Source organism: Sceloporus undulatus, chromosome 4 (genome assembly GCF_019175285.1).
Source record: "Sceloporus undulatus isolate JIND9_A2432 ecotype Alabama chromosome 4, SceUnd_v1.1, whole genome shotgun sequence".
Taxonomy (NCBI): domain Eukaryota; kingdom Metazoa; phylum Chordata; class Lepidosauria; order Squamata; family Phrynosomatidae; genus Sceloporus; species Sceloporus undulatus.
In genome coordinates this window covers 95,128,411-95,154,769 of record NC_056525.1, presented here as the reverse complement: position 1 = coordinate 95,154,769, position 26,359 = coordinate 95,128,411, and the positions used below count along the sequence as shown (strand labels likewise).

General features: G+C 42.2%; 1 protein-coding gene across 1 annotated transcript; it reads right to left on the bottom strand.

The window, feature by feature from the left end:
- Positions 1-1,055: 1,055 nt before the first annotated feature.
- LHX8 (LIM homeobox 8) lies at positions 1,056-25,091 on the bottom strand. The gene is given in 10 exon segments (XM_042465078.1): positions 1,056-1,220; positions 3,191-3,374; positions 4,011-4,082; positions 4,084-4,107; positions 10,181-10,284; positions 11,173-11,393; positions 15,499-15,620; positions 20,139-20,303; positions 21,257-21,355; positions 24,563-25,091. Coding segments are annotated over 10 exon segments (1,152 nt in total). The 5' UTR covers positions 24,647-25,091; the 3' UTR covers positions 1,056-1,143.
- Between the last annotated feature and the right edge of the window lie 1,268 nt (positions 25,092-26,359).

Here is a 26,359-nt window from a genome sequence, read left to right as displayed (position 1 = left end):
ATGACAAGAAGAACTACAGATTCCTAGGGTCAGCCATCGCATATGCAGCAAGTTTTATGATAAATGAAACCCTTTTTTCATTCCTGCTTCACTAGCCATTAACCTGTGTGTGTGTGTGTGTCTATGTGTGTAAATTGCTGCAATGCCCTTCCTTCATCATCTATTGCTATCCAGAGAGATGTGAATGTTGGTATGTGTATATATCCATGAAACCATTCTATAGCAAAGAAAGATATGCATCTATTCAGGCTTCTGTACTCAAGCTTTGCAGCACCAAGGTTTAAACAGCCTTTGATATATTTAAGTATTACATCCACCTTTTTATTTAGAAGATGATCCAAGAAACCATAACACATGTAATATATAATGGGAAAAGCCTAGCTTGTAAGAAACTAGAGTTCTTTTAAATAGCTCCAATAGCCTGTTTTTCAGTCTTATAATGTGTATCCTTGATGTTTCAACATCATTTATTGTTAAACAATTCCATGTCAGATGTCATAACCGTGAGTTGAGAAGTGGCTGCCAAACCATTTAACATTTATGTCAGTGCAGTGCTCTTTCCTTATAACTTCAGCTAGTAAAATCAGCTGGCCTTTGTAAACACCACAGTTATACCACTAACACAAGAACGTGTTTGTTTGGCATGCTACAACAGAAGGTTTTATTTAGGTCATCTGGAGAAAGTTGGCAAAGGACGTTTTGCCAGTTCATGGGCATAAGCTTCAAAGTATAGGCGGCATGTAACTCAAATACAAGTAATACTTTAATAACAATAACTTACAGATACAAACTAATGATGAACTACAATTTCACAAAGAATTGTAAACATTTTGCACAATTGTCAGTCTTGTCTTTCAGGCAAAGTGCTCTTTCGATGATAAATAAATTAACAAACACATAGCTAGAATGGACTACTTCCAGACAATACAAAAAAAGGTGTTCCTTTTTAATAAGTCTTGTAAACATATTTATGGAGAAAGCCATAAAAGTGTCTTGCAGGCCAACTATACTTACATACCTGGGCAACAAAATTGTCTTCAAAATGCTTTGGATGCTATTTAAGATTAAACTGATTTTCAATGACAGAATATAATAGGTGACTCAAGGGTACCTCCTTAGTCTCATGTCCCTGAAAGAAATGAATTAGCTGTGACTTATTGGCAGCTGTGTCATTGAATGGGGTAACAGAGGCTGGAGTCCAAGAGCAGAAGGTGAATGAGCTACAAAAATAGAAAGATTTGCTGGTCAGCCTGGCTGGAAGTAGAAAAATATTACTTGTGAATAAAAATCCCATTGCACTGATAGGGCTGGGACACCAGCAAGTGGCTCCCATGTCACCAACATCTGCAAGAGTCCTTTTTCTAAAACAACAAGGTTTTACAGCCTAGCTGGTACATGTTGTTCTCATATAAACACTTGCATATGTACAACTCTGCAAGCTGAGATGAAGGCATTTTATTACTGATATAGTTGATGTCCCATTTGCTACAATCCACAATTACAAAACCATTTTTGTGATCAAATGAAGCCCTTTAAAGCCTGCTTTGAAAGACGAAAGCTATTCAAGTCAGAGGTAATCACCACTGGTAATATTAGAACTGGGACTCCCATTTTGATCTGGAATAAGTGGCATAATTTGACATTGTCTTTCTTTTCTTTGTGTAAAGGGGCAAGCTTGTGTGATGTGTGTTTTAAGTGCTATACAAATAATAACTTAAAAGTAGTACTGCATTTATAATGTTCCTTTAAAACAATTCAGTTAGATTATGAACATTTAAAAATGTGGAGAGATACAACATGGTGAATAAATAGTGATTTAGCTGAAACATTAAGTCATTTCCTAGGGAGGAATGCTGATCAGACCCTCTGCTGCAGTTAAGAATTCTAGCTACTGGCAAATTCAAAGTTATGCCCAAATATGTTATAACCCAAGATGGTTAAGATTAATTTATGGAAGAATACTATCCTGCTTTGTCCTAGAAATGAAAGCATGTCCCCAGAAAGTGATTATCTCTTCATAGCCATAAATATCTATGAATACCCAAAAGGACTATACAGTAGGCCCTCTGTATCCACGGATTTTACATCCAGGGATTCAATTGTCCATGGCTTGAAAATATTTTTTTAACATCCAAAAAGCAAATCTTGATTTTGCAATTTTATATAAGGGACACCATTTTACTGCATCACTGTATATAATGGAACTTGAGCATGCATGGATTTTGGTGTCCACAGGAGATCCTGGAACCAAACTGCAGCAGATACAAAGGGTCCACTGTAAATTCATAGTAGTAGTCAAATAAAGTTCTGTTGTCATCAGTGATATGTGTTAATGGCCATGAGGGCAGCAGTTTCACTATCTGTCTAGCTCTAATGGTACATGCCCTCGTACATGCAAGCTGATAAGTCACATTTTCTTCCAGCAACCTGTGCACAACTAATGTTTACATCTAGCTGTTAGGGCAGCAAATTTATCTGTTTGCTGTTAGGGCAGCAAATTTATCTTCTACTGAGGATCCAGGATGAAAATAATAATAATAATGTACATTTATCAGAAAATTCTAAAACATAAACGGATGTGTGGAAATTTAATCTGGAATATTCTGAATCTAGAATTAAGATGTCTAAATTTGGGATGAAGGCAGAGAATATTTCTCACGCTAAGGAATCCAGGGTCCATTTCCCATGCCACTCTGGTGACAAAGGAATGGTGGATCCACACTGGAAAAGCCATGATAGTGTACCTGTCATTCCAAATCTGTCTTCAGTGCTGGCATGGGTTCTTATATGTGATCACATTCCTCCCACAGAGATCCTCCATTGCCAAAGAAACACCATAAACTGCCACATAGGATAAGGGATAACAACCTCACACTTCCATAAGTGAGTCAGTAAGAAAATAATAATCTAGGGGGAAATACTGAATGTAAAGATTTTGCTGGCTTTTTGAGCTAGTAGCAGAAATTGCCATCAGTCTCAAGCATCTCTTTGCAACAGAGGTCTATAGACCTTTTTATAAACACCCCACTCCCCACAAAATTTAGGCTTTCTCAAGGACATCTTTTGGACACAAAATAAGTGTGTTGTTAGCTTCCCATGGGTTGCTTGGTGTCCCACCCTGAGCTAAAAGATGCATTTCACATTTTCTTCTCAAGTCCATAAAGTAGTTATAGCAAGCTACTGTACCTACCATCCATGTAACTATGCAGAGCAGTTAACATTGTCCCATCTTGGGGTACGTATGCTGAATATGCCATCTCTTCTAACATGGGTGGAGAAAGCCTGGAAGGCTGGACTGTTGTAACAGGAGTAGTAGATGAATGATTGGGGCTAACATGTTTCTTGTGGCGTGCTCTGCAGTTTTGAAACCACACCTGGAAAGTAGGAAGACACAAAACATGCCAGTTGCACTCATCATCAGACATTTTAATTTAATGTGACATGTTAAACAAACAAACAGTAGCTTTAGTGTCGGTTTACTAGTGTTTTATGTGCTTTCATTGTTGCTAAGTAGACCTAAGTTAACTAGATGTACATGAAAAGAAGGAAGGGGGTAGGAGAAAAAAAGGAAGTGGAAGCATCTTTAAGACTAACTGGTTTTTATTTTAGCATGAGATTACATAGATATAAACCCATGTCTTCAAATGTAGTACAGAGTGATGTTAAGGTCTCATGTATAAAGTATATGTACATGGACATAGATGATTGTTAAAATCAAAAACAGGAGATTTCTCTGTAAACTTTTGGTTTTATGTTTGCTATGGGCCATTATCACTCACATTGCTCCTGGAACACGAGGCACCCTAAATTATGTTTCAGCAATGTAAAAGTATTTGAGGGAAGACATTGTTGGGAATTCCCTCCTGAAAATAACCAGTGTTTTTGACTGCTCCAGATTTTATGCAAGATGTGTTTCTAGCTAAAGAACATTATGGAGTAGAAAACGTCTAGGGTTTTATCACCTGAAAGCTTTGCTCACAGTACTTGTGAAGTAACTGTAGTACGGTTACCTGTATCACACGCCTGCTCAAGCCTGTTCTTTCTGCCAGTTTTTGAAGTGTTTGTGCATCTGGGTTGTTGTCTCTGAGCAAACTGTGCTTGCATTACCTGGAATGCAAGAAGTATACATATATATATAATTTATTTTAAAATGGTGCTAGCAAAGACTGCATAATCTCAAGAGTGGTCATGCTTCAACCATCATAACAGTTTTAAGGTCTTTCAAGCAATATGGTCACCGACCAGCATAGTGCATTTTTCCACATAAAAGAATTGCATTTATTGCAATGAAACATGCTTAGTTTACTTATGACCAGTGTCTAGGCCAAGCAGGAGATATATTAAAACTATAAAAACAATGCTAGATGCTTCTATTTCTCAGTGAAAAATTATATGAAGTTATCATCCAACATTAACTTTTAAGTATATATAAATGAAATCCTTCATGTGACAGAACTATTTTTTGCCTTACATGCATGAGACCACATCACCACAGTATCTGCCTATACATGAAACAATTTAAGGGGGGAAAAAGAGAATGGGGAAAAAGCCATGAAATGCTCACTAGCTATACAATTGGCCCTTCTTATTCAGGATTTTTTATACACGGATTCAAGCATCCCCGGTTTGAAATGTTCAAAAAAGTGTAGAATTCAAATATCAAACCTTGATTTTCCATTTTTTTATAAGGGACACCATTTTGCTATATCATTATTTTAATGGGACTTGAGCATCCACAGATTTTGTTACATGGGGATCTTGGCACCAAACTCCAGTGTATAACAAGGGACCACTGTATTATAACAGCTATGCAATTACAACTTGGTGAGATTTTTATGTGATGTGTGTGTATCTTGTGCGCCTTCATGGCACTGTCAGTTTGGCAATCTCATGATTTCATGGGTTTTCTGAGTTGGTTTTGCCAGTTCCTTCCTCTGAAATATAGATTAGAACACCTAGTATTCACTGGTAGCCTCCCATCCAAGTACTAACCAGGGCTGACTCTGTTTCACTTCCAAGATCAGATGGGATCTGTGATTTTAGGGTATTTAGACATGTCAAAAAGGTAAAGAGAAACCCCCTGTTTGGAAGAATTTTCACCAAACAACTTGTTCTTTCTCTCTTTCTTACTGCTTTCAGCTTTAATTACTTCTGGGTGTGTTATTGCTCATCTTTTTTAATAGCTCAATTAATAATTCAGGTAGACATAAACAATTTAAAATCTTTTCAAATTAAATTAATGGATGGCTATGAATGTGGTTTACACTTCTTCATTGAAGGTTTCAAACAGAGGTTGTATGCCCATCTGTCAGTGAGAGATTAGCTATGGATGCCTGCATAGGTACTGGGTTGGACAAGGTACCACTGGAGGAAACTTGTTTTAAAATGTAAAAAGCTTATTGATTATACAAAGGATTAAAAACTTCATTTGATATTATCTCAAAATGTATAAATGCATCCCACCATAAATTTGGAACGCTGAACTTTTGTGTCAGCTACATACTTCCATCTCCTAAATTACATGCAAATTTCTTGGGACCTACACTAATACCACAATCCTATGTGTATTTACCTATTAACAGGCCCAACTGAACTCAATGGATTTGCTTTTGCATAATATGTATAGATTACATAGGACTGACTTTCCTGATTAAATTACTAGGCCCCTGTTATGGACCCCTGTATAACATCCAGGATTCCCATTCGTCTTATTATTTTATCATTGGATATTATTTTCATATGATTTTTTTGGGAATTTTTGTGTTGTGTTGAGGGGGGATAATGGGTTTTATTTGGTATTTTACTGTGCTCTGTATTGTATTTTATTCTCATTGGAAGCCACCTCGATCCAACCAGAGAGGCAGGATATAAATAAAAAAGTTATTATTTTATTATTAGTTTGTGGCATCCTAAATATCTAAAAGTGACCTAAATATCCTAAAGGCAGCAGATCCCATCTGATTTGGAAGCCAAGCAGGTTGAGCTTTGGTTAGTACTTGGATGGGCAACCTCCAATTAATACCAGGCACTGTAAGTTTACAGCAGGATCTTCGTATTGCTGGGCTTGGTTCCAGGATCCCTGCCCCCCGTGGATACAAAAATCCATGGATGCTCAAGTCCCATTATATACATGGTGTAGAAACATGGTGTCCCCTATACCAAATGGCAAAATCAAGCCTTGCTTTTAGAAATTCCTATTTTTAAAAAAAAATATTTCAGCCTGGATGCTTGAATCTGTGTATAAAGATTTGTGGATATGGAGGACCAACTGTATTTTAGAGGAAGAGTCTTTCCGGGTCTCTGGTATCCGTTGGTTAAGAAAGCCCTATGGATTCATGGAGTGACTCACCACAAGTCAACAGACGACTTAAAGGCATACACATAAAAAAACACCACCCTAAGAAATTATTTAGCAAAAGCATTTGGGGCCTACAGCCCACTTCTTCAGCATAGGAAATATATAGCTTGAGCTTTAAGTTGGTCACAATTTGGCTCCATTGAAGTTAATATGAAAAAAAATCAGACTGCTTTCAGTCCTATTGATTTCAGTAGGACCGTGTGTGACAGACTGGATTCAACCCAACATTTGATTGTTGCAAAGTAAATTACCTACGCATGTTAGAAATTATATGAATGTCTGTCTCCATGATTTCCATTTCTTTTATTATTTGTTCATTTTTTAATCTTCTAAACATTGACTCTTTCACTTTTTCTGCAGAAACTGTTGCTCAGTTTATGTTACACTTAACTTAGGTTTTTTAAAAATAATTTCTTATGTTTTCTTTTTTAAAAAGTGGTCAGGATTCATAGGATTATTAGAATTGCTTCTTTCAGAAGAACCAACCAAGGGAATGGATCTCTTTCCCCAGACTCACTGCTATCCTTAAAGCCTGCTCTGAAGGATGGGAACCATCCGGAAAGGTTTTGTGGAGGAAAAGAGGGCTAAATTAACTAAATGAATTTAGTTAATTTTCCTCATTTTTATTTTGTTTTTGCATTCCACCTTTTAATTGGTTTTTAAAAAATATTGCTGATTTATTGACATGTTATACTTTTTTTCTTATAACCAGCCTGAGAGATATTTTGCTCACAGCACTGGGTATTATTTTAATGTAAATTCAATCATTTTATTACTACATGGACTAATTGTATATGTTATCTATATAGAAGAGCTACCCTAGCTCAATGGTGCTTGCTCCCAAATAAACTGCCCAAATTTCAGTCTTAAATGTATTTGTTAAGGCAGGTAAAAGAGGTATGAGAAAGTACTTAACTGGTGTCATACGGCTGCATCCACATGCAAAATATCTCCCCTTGACACCACTTTAACTGCTATAGCTCAGTGCTATGGAATTCTGGCAACTGTAGTTTTGTGAAATATTTTAGCCTTCTCTGTCAGAGAGCTCTGACGCCACAATAAACTACAAATTCCCGATTCCATAGTTGGCCATGGCAGTTAAAGTGGTGTCAAACTCAATTATTTCTGCAATGCTGTTGCAACATATACTGTCGTAATCCAGAAATTGCTAGATTACAAATTCAGCCCCATTCTCATGGTCACTGAATGGGGTGATAGTGATTGTAGTCAAATATCAGATAGATCCAGATTTCCCATTCTGACTCAGTGATTAAAAGAGTAGGGAAGTTGCCCAGATGAAAATGAGGACAGGGTTTCTTCACCTTTGACAGTTGTCTAGTTGCTTGCTGCTGATTCAGCGGTGTCATATGAACTACATCTGCTTATATCCTCCTTCTACACAATTGTTAGACAGTCATGCCCTTTCCCATTTGTTTACCTTGAGGGTCTCCCTCTCCACAATTGAAAATGCATGCTTATATGCTGTATATTTGTTCATACTTAATTTTTCAGCACATCCTCAACTAATGTGTATCCAGGTCAGGAGCCATAGTCAGTTTCCAATTCTGAATTATATAAACGAAAACACCCACCTTGGTTTAAAGATTATTCAAGTAAATAAGAGTAATTTACTCAACAGGTAACATGCTGGTGCAAAGGGAAATTCCCGATCTAGCATCTAACTGAGGGCGGCAGGCGCAGTGGCTTTCCAGATATTTTTGGCCTACAACTTCATCCACTCTAGCAAATCTAGCCAATTGTGATTGTTATGAGATTGCTGTCCAAATGTTTCCGATGGTCACAGTGATTTATCCATGATCCTAGATCAGTGGTCCCCAAACTGTGCTCTTTAAGGATTTAGGACTTCCGCTCCAGAATCCCGACTATTGGCCCGATGGCTGAGGCTTCTGGGAGATGAGACCCAAAATCTGTTAAAGGGTACAGTCTGGGGACCATGATCTAAATCAAGCTAGGGCATCTTTTGTGCTTTTGACAATCAATCCCCAATCCACTAGCATTAGGCAGCTGCTGGAGCTTCTAGGAGCTAAAGGCCTAAGCCTCTGGTGGACCAAAGTTCCTCAGTTCTGATCTAAGTAGGGTTGCCATTTCTGGACTCCAAACCGGGACAAATGTGGACAAAATTTCAAATGTAGGACCTTTTTTTGGGGGGGTCCTACATTTGAAAAAGAGCCTCGCTGGGGGGAAGTTCCTTCTCCGCCTGGGCTCCGTTGGACGCAGCCCAGGCGGGAAGGAATCCGCCCCCAGGGAGGCTTTCTTTTCCCCTGGGCTCCGTTTTGCCAACGGAGCCCAGGGGGAAAAAATCCTGCTGAGGGGAGGATTCCTTCTCCACTTGGGCTCCGTTCTCAGCAAGGTGGAGCCCAGCGGAGAAGTATCCTCCCCTCAGGAGGCTTTTTTTTTCCCGCCTGGGCTCCGTTTTTGCCGGCAGGAGCTCAGGCGAGGCTTCTTTCCCTCCCTTGGCTCCAGCGGAGCCAAAAGAGGGGAGGGAAGCCCCCCCGCCAAAGGAGAGAGGCCTACAGAGGCCTCTCTCTCTTTCCCCCGCCACCGCTGTTGCACACTTTGCAACAAAGCCCGGGGGCGGGGGAAATCCCGGGGGCGGGGCCAACCCGGGGCGGGACCGTGCGGACCCGCCCAAAACCGGGAAAGTCCCGCCCACAGGCAGGATATGGCAAGCCTAGATCTAAGCCATATTACTGCTTCATATATTTGCTTACGTTTCAAGGGAAACACCCTAACTTTATATTTAATTCATGCATTCTTTTCTTCTGACAGTAGCCACCAAGTTCTTCAAGAAAACAGAACCAGCTAACAGCTAATGTGCTTTAAAATGTCAAGCACATTAAATAAATAAAGTTAGGCTCAAATGGTGCTGGTGAGGTGACTAGTTTTGCCATTGGAAAAAATTATGAAAATGAAACAAAATATATACACCTAAAAAGTGTTGCTCGAAAGTGAAGAAAATACTACTAGTGCCTTTCTTTGCAATGACTGCTTGCAAGATGACACTATAAAGGAGAAAATAGAAAGAGATACTTACTAAAAATTAGCAATAAATGCCCAGCTTATCTATCATAGGATGAAGCAAGAAAGTAGTCAGGGGCCAAAACAAAACAAAACCTGCTGCAGAAAAGTGCCCATGTGTGTGTTTGTGTTTGTTTTGCTGCAACAAGGTCTATTAAGAAATCTTTTCAGCAACAGTAGACCACAAGGCTTAGAGTGCAAGTCAAGATAGTATTATCCCATCATAACTTCAGCTCCAGTGTATGCCAGTGGAAACATGACACTGCCTTTCTCTCTTAAGAGCCACAATTTTTGATTGCCACTTGCTGTGGCATCTATAGTGAAATTTAAGACACTCAGACCCTTACATTTCCTGTAAAGCTATATTCTGCAGATTTCCAAATGTCTCTCTTCATATTACATAGGACTGCAACTATTTAGTCTCCTATTGTAATTATGTGTAGTGATGTAAATGTCTGACTTAATGAATTTCATCAAGTAGTCAAAACAGATCAGCATTTACATTTCCACTGTACAGAATTACCAGCTGCCTTCAGGGAAAAAGAAAATCTTGAAGAGTAACTGTTTCATATGAAACAGCTAATGCTCACACAATATCCCAGGAACATGCTGTGTCTTGATAGTCTGCAATAGGGAGAATGCTTCCCGCCCCCATATCCATCAAGTTGTAGCAGCATTGCTCAGTTATGCACAGCATAAAATTGCTAAGTTCTCCCCTGCTTCCCGTGCCAAGCACCCAACAGCTGACTTTGATTACAGCATTCTACCAAGCCTGGGCTCTACCTGCAGCTGATCTGCTGTGAAACTGGTCCGAGCTCTCTTTGCTGGTTTTGGATGATTAACATCTTGTTCTGTTAATAACGCACCTTCTACACTAATACCATTCCCTGAAATCAAAAAAGAAGACAATAAAAGTCCAAGGACTGCTCCCACTGATAGTAGCCAATAATTACAAACATTACAGCAGAATTAATTATAGTATTTGTGACAAACTTGAATAATAGAATATCAAATTTTCATTATTATGAAGCTGTCTTAATCTTGGGCTTGAGTACTCATATCTAAAGTTTTGCATTTTTAAAAAATAAAATGAATAGAATTTGGTTTCTTGTGAAGCAACATCTCCAACTTTATTGGGAAACAATCAATGAGCTATCAGATAGCAATATGGCATGTGCTGGACCAAAAACCAGTTTTATTTTGCAACTAAGGAAAAATAAATGGCAACAAATGTTACATAAATGTGTACAGTCAGGCTTCAGTACAAATAGCATTTGTCAAGGGCTCAGTTCAGACAATCTCGCCTAACCTACCCAGTGATAAAGGTGGATTTTGCCACTGTTTTTTAACTGCATGGAACAGGATTCCCTGGGAAGGACATACACAGTGGACTGGGGTTACCATGCTTTTTAAAAGTTGCAATGATCCTTTTAAAAGCGGCAAGCAATAGTAATAATGGTGTCTCTTTTTTTTAACATGAATCCTTTCAGAAAACGTATTTACATTCAGTAGAACGCAAACATTGAGGATATGAATACAAGCAAAAATTTATTGTGATGCATTTACATGAGGACCTGGTAATCTGAAGCATCCTTATGGCAAGGATATGAAGACATTTTAAAATTCTCCTTAGCAGCCAAGAGAAAGCTACAGATGTCCAACTTCTCATGAGTCTACATACATGCTAGATAGTTACTATGTCAAGTTTCAAGAATCACCTCAGAAGGAAACCATGGAACTATAAAGAAGAACCTAACAACAAAAAGAAGAGTTACCATTTTCCACCTCTCTTTTCAGATTATCCAACATGCAGTCATAATGTACCCTACAGAGGACTTTTTCTTCAACCAAAGCAAACTCCTCCCCAGTGGAAAGCTGCCTTTTGCAGGAGAAGCAGGCAAAGCATGCCAAGTGATACACATTTCCCTTAGCTCTTCGGACCCAGTCAGTAGAATGGATGTGCCTGCCACAACGGGAACAACGAGTTCCATACCGTCTACAATGACAAAAAAAGAGGATGGTAGAACAAATGTCACAGAAGCCTCTCATATCTTAATTCCCACCAAGGTTAGGTGCACTGACGTTTATTTTATGGTTTATTTTCCCTGAAGTTCCTATGAAATGCTATTGTTCTTACTGAAAACTGGGATTTGAATTGCTTAATTTCCATCAATTTTCTCCATTGAAAAGGAAAAATTGCTTGTATACCTTTGAGGCTATTCCCTCATGTCTACCAAAGCTTCTTGAGAGAACATAAGGGAGATCATGTAAGGGCGGGCAGCTTGCTTTGTGGTGTCAGCTGAGTAGCCATGTTATCCCATACTCACGGTATTATCTTGGACTTTATTTTGATATACTTGGGATTACAAACAATTTTTGTCTTATAGTTCTGTACCTCACATCCAGTTTAGGAACATGTTTATCAGATAAATAATAATAATAATAATAATAATAATAATAATAATAATAATAATAATACTTTTATTTCCCCCCCGCTTTTCTGTGATGAGACAATCAAAGCGGCTCACAACACATTAAAACCCACATTCACAACAATGTGTCCCAAAGTCTCCCCTCAGGTAGATAGTACTTCATATACAAAGCACTGTACTGCTTTCTAAAAAGTCAAACAAGAACACCTCAAGAACTGAGACTAATATTCTAAGTACAGAAGAAAAATGTCTTGGCTCAGCACCAGTGGACAAAAACAAAAAACTGCTAGTGAACCCCAGGGAATGTTCTGCTGACACTCGTATTTTAAATATCCCAGAAGGAAGCAGTGTCATTGGAAGAGAAGACTCTCCCTGGGTAAAAAGATCTAAAGGCCAAACTGCACATTACTTTAAAGATGTTGATTACTTTGGGACAATATAAGTTGCAAAAACGTCTCATCCACAATAGAATCACAGCAGAGATCAAAAGATTCCCAATCTAGATGTGGCTCTCAATTTAGATCAGTTTATCTATGCTTGCTTTAAATTAAAAATAAATCAAAGCAAAAATATAGCACCTATTTAAGTCTTTAAAATAAAAATTGAGCCTAGTAAGTGCAACAACTAAGAACAGCTTGCTCTGGGTCCCGACTGATAACATCAATGGAAATGATGGGCCATTAATGGTCCTATGAAGTTATTATTTTCCCAGTGTATTTTTCAAGAACCTGCACACATATCACAGACTCTCATAAGTGTCACTAAAAGTTGTATTTATCCCTGTTATCAGGGCTAAATATGATTTCGGAGTTCTTTACTTTGAATTTTCAACACAATCATTTAGGTTTTCTTTAGCATGAAGGGCCACATTTTGACTTTAGTGTCATAAATCCAAAGCTCTGAGTAGTTTCATGCTGTATATCTCAGTTAGGTGTGAATGCACTGAAAAGACTGTGGTAATAGTTTTGTTTTGTTGCCAGTGCAACAAAAACACTTTAATACTGGAGAAAATAAATGTAATTTCAAAGCAGAGTATAAACAGAAAACTGAAAGTGAAATTTAAAACAAAATACTTTTATGGCTACCATGGCCTAAATTAATTATTAATTCCAGCTCGGATAGACTCACTGACTGAATGGGAACTTGTTAAATAGCTCTTATGCAAATTCAGTTTACTGAATGGTCTGCCCTAAAGGGGAGTAAATTAGATTTAATCTATAGATCACTACTTTGGATTACAATGTTCAGTCAACCTTGCTCTACTCAAATCAGCAAGAATACTGTCAGAGTGTTTATTTACACCAGCAAAAAGACCTACAACCACAACAAAGTAAGTTCAACTAACTATTACTAGGACCAGTGAATATGATCTCATGACATTAAGCACTGTCTTTGTTGGCTCTTATTGACTTCAGGAGGACAGTTAGGCCAACTGAACTATATGGGACTCATAGGTACACATGTATAGGATTGTCATATTAAGAACCTAAGCATCTTCCCATTACATTGTTGACAAGTTTTTTTTTCTTTCAACAAGATCCAGCCAACAACCACATTATGGTATATAATCTTTTGAACTACATAATCCTCAAATCAAGGAGCAGGAAAACAAGACAAATAAAGAAAAACATTCAGAAGCAGAGCTTTCTTCATATCCAGCTGTGAAGAAAGCAGTCTGCTCTCTTTTGTCTTTACCAGCAAAGCTTGCAGTTCTTGATTCACACTGTGAAAAGTCAGGATTTTGGCTTTTTACTTCCACAAACACTAATTATTTTGCACAGTAGGAAAAGAATAAAAAATGAGAACACATATTTGAAACCGGTCATATGCTACCCTAAACAACTGAGGTTTCAGCATCAACAAAAAGGCAAATAAAACATTAGTGTTTGCTTACTATTTGCAGTACACAGTATTACTTTTCCTATTAGGATGTTGGCATCTTATGTACGGGGCAGGAAACCTGGGGAAAGTCTGAACAGGTGGCATTTCCTTGCATAATACAAGAGGAAGAACCTGATGTATTCAGGAAAATCCTACTATACTTCTCAAACTCCACAAAAATCACAATGGCCAAGGCATCCATGGATGTGTTCTCTTCAAGCTGGCAGTGAATATTGGTCACTACAATTGCCATGCACGCAAGAAAATAAACTCATTTGAGATGTGGTGCTGGAGAAGACGGATGAAGACACTGTGGATGGCCAAAATGACAAACAAAGGAATCCTAGAAGAGATCAAAGCTGAACACTCCCTGGAAGCCAAAATAACAAAACTGAGGCTGTAGTATTTTGACCACACTGTAAGAGGGCATGACTCATTACAAAAAAAAACAGTTATGCCGGGAAAGACAGAAGGTAGCAGGAAAAGAGGAGAACTATATGCCAGATGGCTAGACTCAAGTAGGGAGGCCATAGGCTTGAATCAGGACCTAAGCAGAGTAGTGCAAGATAGGGGTCTTGGAGATGTCTCATCCACTGTGTCACCATGAGTCTGGGCTGGCCCAAAGGCAGTTAACAGCAACAACATTAAACCCACAGCTGGGGGGGGGGGGGGGGAGAGAACACATCAACTTGTAACTTTCTTTCCTAGTACCCAAAGGAGGGCAGGACATATACACAGCTTTTAAACTCATATTCCTTCCCATGGGGTCATTTAAACTGAAAGGAAGGAGAGATGAAAAGACATTGGTTATGACCCTCTGTAAGTAAAAAAATTTTATTCGGTCGTTGACCAATAGTCACAGAATTAGTCACAACCCTCTGTTGACTAAGGCTAAGTAAGCACAGGACCAAAGATGGTCCTAATTCACTATAGGGGAGAAGATGATGTGGTTCTTAAGATATTGTTGGATTCCAGCTCCCATAGTTAGCAAGGTTTGTTGTCAGGGATGAGAGGAAACTAAGAGGCTGAACAGACAGGCCAAAATAAAGCTGCTTTGGGTCACTTGGGAGGTATGCTGTTTAAATGATGTATGCGTCCTAAGACGCCGGAAGCCATGGTAAAGCCATATTCCAGTCCTGGAGTACAGCTTTGGCACAGCTTCTGGCCTCTTAAGATGCCTGTGTCTTTTAAACAGCATACTTCCAAAGTGACCCGAAGCAGCTTTATTTTGGCCTGTCTGTTCGGGCCCATAGTTCAACAGCAGCTGATGGAGAATCTTGCCTGACAGCTAAAAAGAGTCTTTTTTAACTAGTATGCACATCATAAACTCATATGGCATGACTTTTGTCTACTGGTTCCACAAAACTAAAAAACAAAAGAACAAATTATATTGTGGCCAATTCTTGTTGTGAGAAAGATAAAAGAACAACCAGCCTGGCTAAATGGGTTCCTAAAATGCAAACAGAAAAAACTTGCCCATTTTATGAAACCAGTTTTCAAGGTCCAACTTTTCTACTCCACCTGGAATCCTTTAGACTACTAATTTAACCACCCTTCCCAGGTTAAAGAAAAAAGTAATGGATTGCTATGCCAAATGCACAATGTGACAGAGATAATCTAGTTGTATTGCATTTCAGTGTACAGCAGGATATTCATTCTAGTTAAAAACAATGAACTGCAGGTAGATTGTCTGCGCTGGGGTGTGTATATGTGTGTGTATGTATAAAACCAACATTTGACAGGTCTATTTTCACCAATCCAAAATATCAAAATATATAATATATTTACCTGAAATAGTCAAGTTTGCAGAAAATATCTTTGTCTTTGATATAACAGCTGGTGTGCCTTCCTAAGGAGGTCCTGCACACGCTGCAGGAGAGGCAGCGCACATGCCAACACAAATCATTTACCTATGAATGTAGGGGGGAAAATGCACATGTAGTTCCAATGATTTCAGTAACCAATATAAAGAGAGCTTTAGGAAAATAGAAAACACAGTAAACCTGAATTATGTCAGACTTCACAGGTTTTGTAGGAAACTACAAATAACATTCACAATAATAATAGTACAGTCATAACAAAATACTCACAAGGAGCACAGAATTTGATCTATTCTCCACTGTCAGCCCCAGTGAGTAACATTAGATGTAATGTTCAAAGACGAATATATAGTATGGCTGTGTAAATTTACAGCGCTTCATAAATAAAGGTTAATATTAATAATAATAAATAGATTAAATATATAGAAGTCCAGAAACCATTTGTTTCCCCAAAGGAACTGACTGCTTCTTATGGTAACTCAGAAGTGCATCACATAATTTCTCTGTCCTTCCCCCACTCCTAAAAAGGCATCTGTACAGACACGTATTAGATGGATGGCGTTGGATGTGGGATATCACATGAAATTTGACTAAATAAAGAATTCAGAAGTTAGCACCACAATTAGGAATAACAAATAGATGAAGTATGGTAAATGACAATCTGAAAGTATACCCAGGCCACTTCAAACTCCGCAATTACAGTTATAATTAAATTTTAACTACCATGGCTGCACCTTATGGAATCCTGGACTTTGTAGTTTGGTGAGAGAGGCTGAAAATTCTAAGTACCCCTCTAAACTGCAGATCCCACAATTCCATAGGATGTTGCCACCAGAGTTAAAGTGGTATTATAGTGCCACAACTGTATAATGGGAAAGGCCCACCACCCCGGTCCTTAAGTGATCTATAGTCACAGATCATACAAATCAGCTGGAGCAGACATGTCTCAGTCCAGAAACTAATTAGAAGAGTGAGTGAGTGTGTGTGTGTGTGTGTGTGTGTGTGTGTGTGCATATATATATATATATATCATGAACAGAGACTTGTTAGTTGACACTCACACACGGTGGCCTTTTTTTACTAGTTATCTCCAGAGTAAATATATATTAAATGAAATTTTAACACATCATATGATGATGCTACAAGACAAGCCTGGAATGAGAGAGGAAAGTAAAGGGAGAGTAAAGAACATTGAAGAATCTGTACAAACTGTGCTGCCAGGCTAGAATGCAACTTGCTGCTCCTATTGACAGTTGCCAATGGCAACTGGACAAATGTACTTCCATGCTGTTAATTAAGTTACAATATAGTGCAGCTACTACCCCTCTCCAATGTAGCCTTCCCCAATTGGCACCCTCCAGATATCTTTGACTATGACTCCCACTATCTCTAGCCAAAGACAGTACTTGTGGGCCTAAGGTGCTATCATGTTTCTTCAATAATCAGAAAGGGAAACACTTATCCACATGGCTTTCCTAAACTGAGGCCAAAGTCATTTAACTAAACAATAACAAACATCTCATATACAGTGAAGAAAATTTTTGCAGACATTGCCTACAGTGCTAGGAGCAGCCCAGGACAGAAAGAAATGAACATTTGAGCGATAACTATATTGCTACTTTATGATTCTCTAATCACTCATTTAGTAGAATTATGCACTAAATCCTATATAAGAACTGACAATAAACTACATGACTATTTATTATTGTATGATGCAAGTGCAGAAATACAATGTCCTTCCATATATCTTTCAAAAGGTTCGACTATAAGATACACATCAAATTAAATATCATATTGACTTCATCTATCAGCACCTTAAAAGAGTGGAGAAAGCTGTGCAATTGGCTACAACTACAACTATCATTAATCCACAGATGTTTGGGCTGCACCATATTTATATGCAAGCAAAAATGTTTCCCTTCAGCTGAATTTTTAGCCTTTCAAGCGGAACAATAATATTATACATTCAGGAATGCTGCAAAACAGAGCCACTGTGTAAGTCAGAATTATGTCTTGGTAATTTTGTCATGTTTGTACCGCTGCTATGTTCAAATAAAGTTCTCTGCACAGCCTGTGAACTCCATGCATGTGTTGTTTTATGGTTTAGTAGCCACTAATCTAAACTGAAACCTGGTTTTGTTGTTAAAAGCCCCATAATTTGGATTTCACAGTCATCAGGCTGTTACGTTTGGCAATCACTTCCTACAAGACATTCAACATTTGGACTGTGCCCAATCTAGGAAAATCCATAGTAGAACAAGGATTCTGCCAGAGTCCTCATCTAACACTCAAACCACTACACCACACTGGCTCTATTTGGAAAAGCACTTTAGAGCTAAGAATCAGGTTTTAAAACTTCCATGCCACATGCCTTAACTTTTTAATCCCCACGCACTAGAAATGCACCCTCCTTTTGTCCTAAAATGCAATTGTTGTTGTTGTTGTATGCCTTCAAGTCGTTTCCAATTTATGGCAACCCTAAGGCAAATCTGTCACAGGATTTCCTAGAGGCTGAGAAAGTGTGACTTGCCCAAGGTCTCCCAGTGGGTTTCCATGATCAAGGCATCACTCGGTTTTCCCCCCTGAATAAATTAGAACCTAATTGCTCAGTATAGATGTGCATGTTATATATATATATATACGTAGTTCAATTTGAGGTTCAAAAATTATACATTAGACATTCTTCATTTTCAAATGTGGTATGGCTTTTGTAGGGGTTGAGAACATTAATTCCAGTATTTCCTAGAGGTGTGGGGCTTAGAAAAAGGTTGGAAACAGGGTGACCAGACACCCTCCTTTTCCAGGACATGTCCTACATTTCAGCCTTCTATCCAGGAGGGATTCCAAAATGTCCTCCATTTTGAACATGACTAAGCAACCCATTGAGTAACAAACACCAGTTTGCTGAGAAATTCTTCTGTCTTCACTGCAAACAAGGGAAGAGGATGAAACCTTCTCAGGTGCTTTTTTTCCCTAGAGGCATCAGCAGAGAAGACTTGCGCCCAGAGTGCATTTGTTTCTCAGAAGAGAAAAAGATAGCAAACCTGTCAGGCAATGAGCTGCTTGAGGACACAGTGCAAATGTTGAGAGGTCCCCCCCCCTTAATTTCAGCACAATGGACAAATGAAAGGAATAATTAAAATGTAGCTTCAGTCAAGGGTTTATAGCTAGTAAAGTACAATTTTAAGCATCTGTCTTGCTCAGAGTTCAAGAAGCATATTGCAAACCAGCAAATTAAGTTCCTCAGAAAAAATATGGCTGAGTACATAACAAAATACAGGATAGGTAATATAGCTATAAATAAACCATATGGAATGAATTCAGTCAAGGGTTTGTAGCTAGTAAAGTGCACTTTTAAGCATTGGCCTTGCTCAGAGTTCAGTAAGTATATTGCAAAATAAGTTCATCAGAAAACTCTGACTGGGTACATAACAAAATACAGGATATATGTCACATAGCTATAAACCATAACACATAAAGCTAAAGAATTCAGTCAAGGTTTTGTAGCTAGTAAATTGCCATTTTAAGCATTTGCCTTGCAAACCAACAAGATAAATTCATTATAGTTATATTTTATATTTATGTGAGTGTTATTGGCTTTTATTTGGTAATGTCCCACATTTTGGGGGGAGGGGGTGGTGGTCCTAAACACACTACAGAAATAATTTGGTTTGACACAGCTTTCACTGCCCTGGCTCAATGACAGGGAATCCTGGGAAGTGTAGTTTTGGGAGACATTTAGCCTTCTATCTGTCAGAGAGCTCTGGTGCCACAATGAACTTCAATTCCCACGATTGCCTAGCACTGTTAAAGTGGTCTTGAAGAGGGTTGTTTCTGCAGTGTGTTTTGGACCAAAGGTCTCAAGTTTTGTGTTGCTTTTTGTGGGTTTTTCAGGCTATATGGCTGTGTTCTGGAAGAGTTTATTCCTGGTGTTTCACCAGCATCTGTGGCTGGCATCTTCAGAGAATGCTGGCATGGAAGTGAGTGGGGTTTGTGTATATGTATGTGTGTGTATACACACACTGTGACTCTTGACTGAGAGGAAGTTATTTACATGTTAATGTGTGTGTTGGTCTGTTGTTGAATGGCAAGGCCTCAGGGTGTCTATTTAATCAGTGATCCACTGTCTGCAAGGGAAATTCTTCCAGAACACGGTTACATAGCCTGAAAAGCCCACCATGGCCCCATACAGACAGGCCAAAATAAAGCTGCTTTGGGTCACTTTGGAGGTATGCTGTTTAAATGATGCATGCGTCCTAAGAGTCCAAGAAGCTGTGCCAAAGCTATGCTCCAGTTCTAAGGGCTGGAGTGTGGCTTTGGTGTGGCTTCTGGACTCTTAGGAGGCATGCATCATTTAAACAGCATACCTCCAAAGTGACCCAAAGCAGCTTTATTTTGACCTGTCTGTATGGGCCCCGTGAAAACATTGCCTTTCTCCTTTGTGTTTTTTATGGCATCTGCAGGTCACCCTGAGATTTGAGTCTATGGGAGGAGGGTGTTCAGCCCCAGTTGGGACCTAGGTCTATGGGAGGGTGCTCAGTCCCAGTGTCCTCCCAGGCCTCTGGCCCAAGGCAGGGCCAGGAGCGAAGCCCAGCGGATGCTGCTCACCTTGAGAAGGTACTTGTCGATGATCTCCAGGCCGCAGCTGTTGCAGAGGCACTTGCTGGGGGCGCAGCCGCCGGAGCCCGAGGCCAGCGATCGGGGCGAAGAGGAGGGCGAGAGCGGGGCCGAGGAAGAGCAGGAGTCCTCGTCTCCGGCCGCCTCCGGACTCACCTGTCGGACAACGGGGCTGTTAGCGAGCCCTAGGCACCGTTCTCCAGCTGCCCCCTTCCCTTCCCTTCCCCCTTGAGGAAGCGAGCTGCTAGACTGGCGAGCAGAGATGCCCAAACCTTGGTCCTTCCCAGGGGGACCAGAGGGCCTCCTCTTCTGCCCAGGAGGGAGGCATCCCAAGACGTCCTCCACTTGGAGCATGGCCAGGCTGAGCAGAGCACTTCCTTTCCCCAGGAGCCTTCCCTCCAGGAGGACATTCCCAAACTCCCTCCACTTTGGGAGCAGCATTCAGAAGCATGGCTTTTAGAGAGAGAGGCCAGCCACAGATGCTGGCGAAACCTCAGGAAGAAACTCTGCTAGAGCATGGCCCCACGGCCCCCCCGAAAGACCCACAAAAACTATGGAAGCCTTCGACTCCACAATATCACTGTTGTTGTTGTTGTTGTTATTGTTGTTGGGGGGATCTAGACTAGATTAGCAAACCAGGAGAAGCATCTGCGCAAAATCGGTGCGTAACTCCAAAGAGGGACCAAAATGTGGGACATTCCAAAAAATGTAGGACCCGACAAAACGAAAGCTGAGAACACATGCTTCCTGAGGGAGAACGCTTTGAAATTCCTCCCGGACAGAAGGTGGAAATGGAGGACATGCCCTGGAAAAGGAGGACATATCTGGTCATGCTTCAAGTGGAGGACCTTTTAGAACTCCTCCTGGATAGAAGGTGGAAGTGGAGGGCAGGTGCTGGAAAAAGGAGGACTTCCGGTCCAGTTGGGGGCCAAACCCCATCCAAGGAGTCGCCCCTCCAGTTTTGGGCGGGAACCCCCCCCCCGGTCACGCGGAGCCCCTTGCCCCCTTTCCCTCAGAAGGCCGGCACTTCCCTTCCTGACAGCCCTCCTTCCCTTGAAGAAATCCATGCTGGGTTCCTTCCTTCCAAAGCCGGCTCCTGCTGGACTCACCAGCCCGCTCTCTCCGGCGCTTTTCCGCCGCCTTCCCGCCGGGGCCACCGGCGCCGTGGCTGCCACTCGCCCGCACTCCTCAGCCATGAACCTCGGGAGCTGCAGAAGGGGAGGAGAGCAGAGCAGAGGGAGCTGAGGGCGCCCGGGAAAAAGAAAGGCTGGGGAGGGAAGGGGGCTCGCCTGGGAGGAGGAGAAGGGGCGGAAGAAGAGGGGCGCCCCAGCCTCCCCTGCCACTCCACCGGGGCAATTAGGGCTCTGAATGGGGGCCCTTGAGGGCTAATTGCAGCCCCCGGGCTTGGAGTGCAAAGGAGGCGCCATTAGGGCTCGCCCGAGGCTGAAATTGCCTCTTCAGACTCTGGCCAGGCCAAGGCAGCCCCAGGCCCACCAAAGGATTAGGGCTCCACATTTTAAAAACACCCCCCTTCCCCCCCCCACAGCAGCCCCAAAGACCCCCTCCCTCCCCAAAGAACAGGGACAGTTGGGGGGAAAGAGAGAGGCCCCGAAAGCAGCCAGCTGAGTTTAATTGAGGAGTCATTCAAGCCCAATGGCTCTTCTCTGGTCAAATTGGAGGGAAAAAGGAATGGGGGGCATTGAAGGGGGCTGAGGGGGAAAGGGGGGCTCTTTCCTCAGGACAAAGGCGAGAGTGTTACTCCTGGAGTTCACCTGTGTCCAGCCTCGGCGCCTCCCTTGCTTTCCTTACCTGGGAAGAGAGGCAACACCTGCTTCGAGGTCCCTTCAGGCGGGGGCCCTCCCTCTCCGCCTCAGACCCCGGCTATTTAAAGAGAGAGCGGGGGGGGGGGCTACTCTGTGGTTGTTTGTTTATTGGTTTTGTTTATTTCATTTTAAGCCCCTTTCTCTCCCATAAGGGACCCAAGGCGGCTCACAAGAGAAAATGTTTAAAAAAAATAATTAAAATACCCTATTTAATTATCTTATTTTATTATTACAGTATTATTTACGGTATTTCAGAGCGGCTTTATAATTATTCAGACAGTTCCCTGCCCAGTATAAGGGTGAAAACAACAAAAAGTGTTGCCGACTGATGGCAGACCCTGAGGCGAAGCTATGGTTCAGGCGTCTTCGGAAAAGATTCGCCACGGCCGACCCCTGAGGCTGAGAGAGTGTCACTCGCCCAGTCTGGGTTCTCATGGCTGAGCAGGAATTGGAACCCAGCTCCCCAGAGTCCTAGTCCTGCATTCAAACCACTGCAGTTTGGCACCTCTTTTAACTGCCACGGCTCCGTGTTATGGAAGCCTGGGATTTGCAGTTTGTTGTGGCACCAGGACTCTCAGAGGAGGCTAAATATTTCACAAAACACGGTTTCAAAAAGTAATCCAGAGTAGTGCCGGAGCAGCCAGGGAGCGAAGAAAGGACTGGGTCCCTGCAGGCCAGTCGCCTTGCTCCGAATTAAACACACTGCAGAAATAGCCCAGAAAACGTGCAGGCGGAGCTGGCCCTTTAACAGATGCAAACAGAAATCCATCAGTCATACTATACCAACCAAACTGGAGTATTTCTGAACCAAAACCCATCAATGGTACCATTCGGGATCACTGATGGATTTCTGTTCAGAAATAATTTAGTTTGAGACCGATTTAACTGCCCTGGCTCAGTGCTAGGGAATCCTGGGAGTTTATTGCGGCACTCAGGAAGGCTCAACGTCTCCCAAAACTACATCTCTCAGGATTCCCTAGCATTGAGCCAGGGCAGTTCAAGCCGTCTCAAACTGGATTATTATTATTATTATTATTATTATTATTATTATTATTATTATTTCTGCAGGGTGTTTTGGATCCTTCAACTTGCCCCCGGAACGACAGAAACCGAAATAACTTCCCCGAAGCCCTTCCGACTGCGACTGGCTTTGGCGGGTCTAAACCAGGAGCAAACCTCCAAATAGTTCAGGGAGCCTTTCTCCCGATTGCCAGCCCCGAAACCCCGACATACAACCGGAGGCTGGGCATCTCCCATGAGCTTCTCGGGTGGAAAACAGTTAAACCACCCGTGGCCCCATCCCGAAGCCACTTGAGGAGGTTTCCTCGCTCTTTTTCCAAAAGCCGGCCCTTTCTGTCAGTTGGAGAACCGAATTGCCTCGGACTCTTTCACGGCTTCGGGTGACAATTTGGGCACAAAGTACATTTTATTCTTTAATTTCCTGCCCGGGGAGCGAAAAAGCACTTTGGCCCTTTCTCTGGAGGAGTCCCATCGAAGCCAAAGAGCCAACGTTGGAGGATTTCTCTTTTTGGCTTTGGCTTGATCGCCAACTTAAAAACCCGGCGCCCTCGAAGTTATTTCATTCCAAAATGCGACGTAAAACCAGAGCAACCAAAATCATCATCATCACCACCATCATCATCCTCATGTTAGGGACGGGGCTACTCCAGAGTAAGAGGCCGAAGGGGCGCCTATCTTCCACGCCCGACGCACTCGATTTACCTTAAGATAAATGCCACTAACCAATATTGTCAACTCAAAATAATAATAATAATAATAATAATAATAATAATAATAATAATAATCAGATTTGTGTCTGTTTTAAGTCAAAATATAAACGCTCGTTGGCGCAAATCTCGGCCCGCTGGTGGAACGCCTTCCACTGGCTTTAGGAAGGTTTTAGGAAGACAAACACTTTCTGTCACTCAAAGGCTAACAAAGATGAGAGGAGGGAAGAGAGGAGGGTCTTTGGACATTATTCCTGGGGGGGGTCCTTACAATATATTTCTAGGGGTTCCTTACAAATTATTCCTGGCAGGTTATTTAAAAATTCTCATTCCTGGGGGTTCCCTAGAAATCGTCATTCCAGAAGTTATTAATCCTGGGCCTTCTTTAGAAATTATTCCTGGGGGTTCCTTAGAAATTTTTCTTGGGTGTTTTTTTCTTTTTTGAAAGAAATTATTATTCCTGGAGTTTCTTTTAAAAAAAGATTGTTCTTGAGGGTTCCTTAGCCATTATTCCTGGGGAGTTTCTTAGAAATTATTATTCCTGGAGCTTCCTTAAAAATAATGATGCTTGGAAAGGGGGGGGGGGTCCTTAGAAAGTCTTATTCCTTGCGGATCCTTAGTCATTATTATTCCTGGGGAATTCCTTAGACAAAATCCTGGGGCAGGGGGTGTTCCTTAGAAATAATTATTCTCTAAACTGCGACCCCCCCCCCGAAGCCGCACAAAAGAAACCCGGACTCCTTTGGCGCCAGGGGCGTTGCGTCGGTCAGCGGCGCGGCAGATGCGAATCCATTCCGTTGGGCACAATCTTTGCGAACAACCGGAGCCCTCAACCCCGGCGCCTTTCCTCCGGGAGCGGGCTCACCTTTTCGGGGGCGAGGCTGAGCAGCGCGGGCCGGTCCTTGTCGTCCAGCTTACAGCCCAACCTCTGGCTGCTCTTCCAATACATGGCCCTCCGGGGGAAGGGCGCCTCGCATCCCAGCGCCCCCAACAAGAGGAGGGAGGGAGGGGAGAGAGAGAGGGAGAAGAAGCCAGATCCCCCCAGTCCTTCAAAGCGGAGAACACAGGCAAAGAAAGAAGGGTGGGGGCACCCAAAGGCCCCTCCCCAAGTGGGCCCCCTCCTTGGTCAGCCTTTCTGCCTGTCCTCCTTCCTTCTTTCCAGGCTCCTGAGCAGCAGCTTCTCCTCCTCCTCCTCCTCCTCCTCCTGCTGCTCTTCCTCCTTCTTCTTGGCTGCTCTGCTCCACTGATGTCAGACCCTGGAGGGGGAAAAGTTTTGTTTTCCAGGGGGTGGCTCCCAGAAAGCTCCTCGGCTGCCTCTGGGAAAGGCCTCCCCTCCCCGGGTTCAAAACCAAAACCAAACCCTCCTTCTTCTGGACCTGGCCAGAGCTCGCTCGCCTCCTTCTTTGGTTTATGTCGGAGTTTTCCTCTTTTTTTTTTTTTTTTTTTTTGAAAAAGAGGAGGGGGAAAGACCTTCAGCTAACTTCACTGCCCCCCTCCTCCGATCTCCTTGCTTTTCTCTCCTCCTTCTCTTCTCTTCTTCCTCCCAAACAACAGCCCCTTCCTACTTCCTTCCTGCCTTTTTCCTTAAAGCCTTACCTTCTTCCCCAAAGAGGCGCCCGGGGCTTCTTTCTGCTTGGCTTGCCTTGCTATAAAACTTCCCTCATTAAGGGGGAAAGAGGGAACATCTGGGTCTTTCATCTCCCCCAATAATAATAATAATAATAATAACAATAACAACAACAACCATCATCCTCATCCTATGATCCCCCCGAGTCCGGCCCGCTGAGTGCCTGGTTCCTCTGGGGCTGCCCAAGGGAGGGATGATGCCCCCGTCTTGGGTCCCCTCCCTCCAGCAGGTGACGGGGATCCCAGGCAGAGGCTGCAGGCAATTGGAGCCATGTGTCTCGCATCAGTCGCCTCCTCCTCCTCCTCCATCCCTCCATCCCTCGGCTTTTCCCAAGCGCCAAGGACCAGCGATCGCGAGCTCGGAAACAAGCCGGCCTTTGATTTTTCCCCCTCTGCGGCCGCGGTGAGTTGCTTTCTCTGTTTTTGTTGGGGGTCGTAATGGAAAGGCCTGCGAGCTAGGAAGGCAAAAGGACCTCGGAGCACCTTGGAAGCCCACGGAGAGAAAGAAAATCGGGCTGCATCTACACTGGAGAAATAACCCGGTTTGGCACCGCTTCCAGGGCCCAGAGGGGAACTAATACTTGGTCTCCAGAGCCGCACTCCAGCGCTTAAACCACGACACGGGGGACACCATTCCCACATTTTAGGCTGCATCCGCACTGGAGCAACAATCCGGTTTGACACCCCTTCAACTACCGTGGCTCAGTGCCATGGGTTTTTGGGAAGAGTAGTTTCGTGAGAGAATGAGCCTTCTCTGTTAGGGCCCCGCAACAAACGACAGTTCCCCGAATTCCATAGCCTGGAGGAATGGCGGGGTGAAACCGGATTATTTTTGCAGTGCGAATGCAGCTTTACTCCCAGGCGATCTAGTGCATGAAAGAACCATCGAAATCTAGCCCTTGGAAGAGAGTTCACGGGTCAGGAAAGGAACCTCGCTTGCATGCCTCCTGCAGCCGCCCTCGACAGGGAAGCGCAAGGAGGAGGCTGTGAGAGTCACTGTGTGGTTGTCGATGCAAGCAAAGAGAGAGCTGTCTAA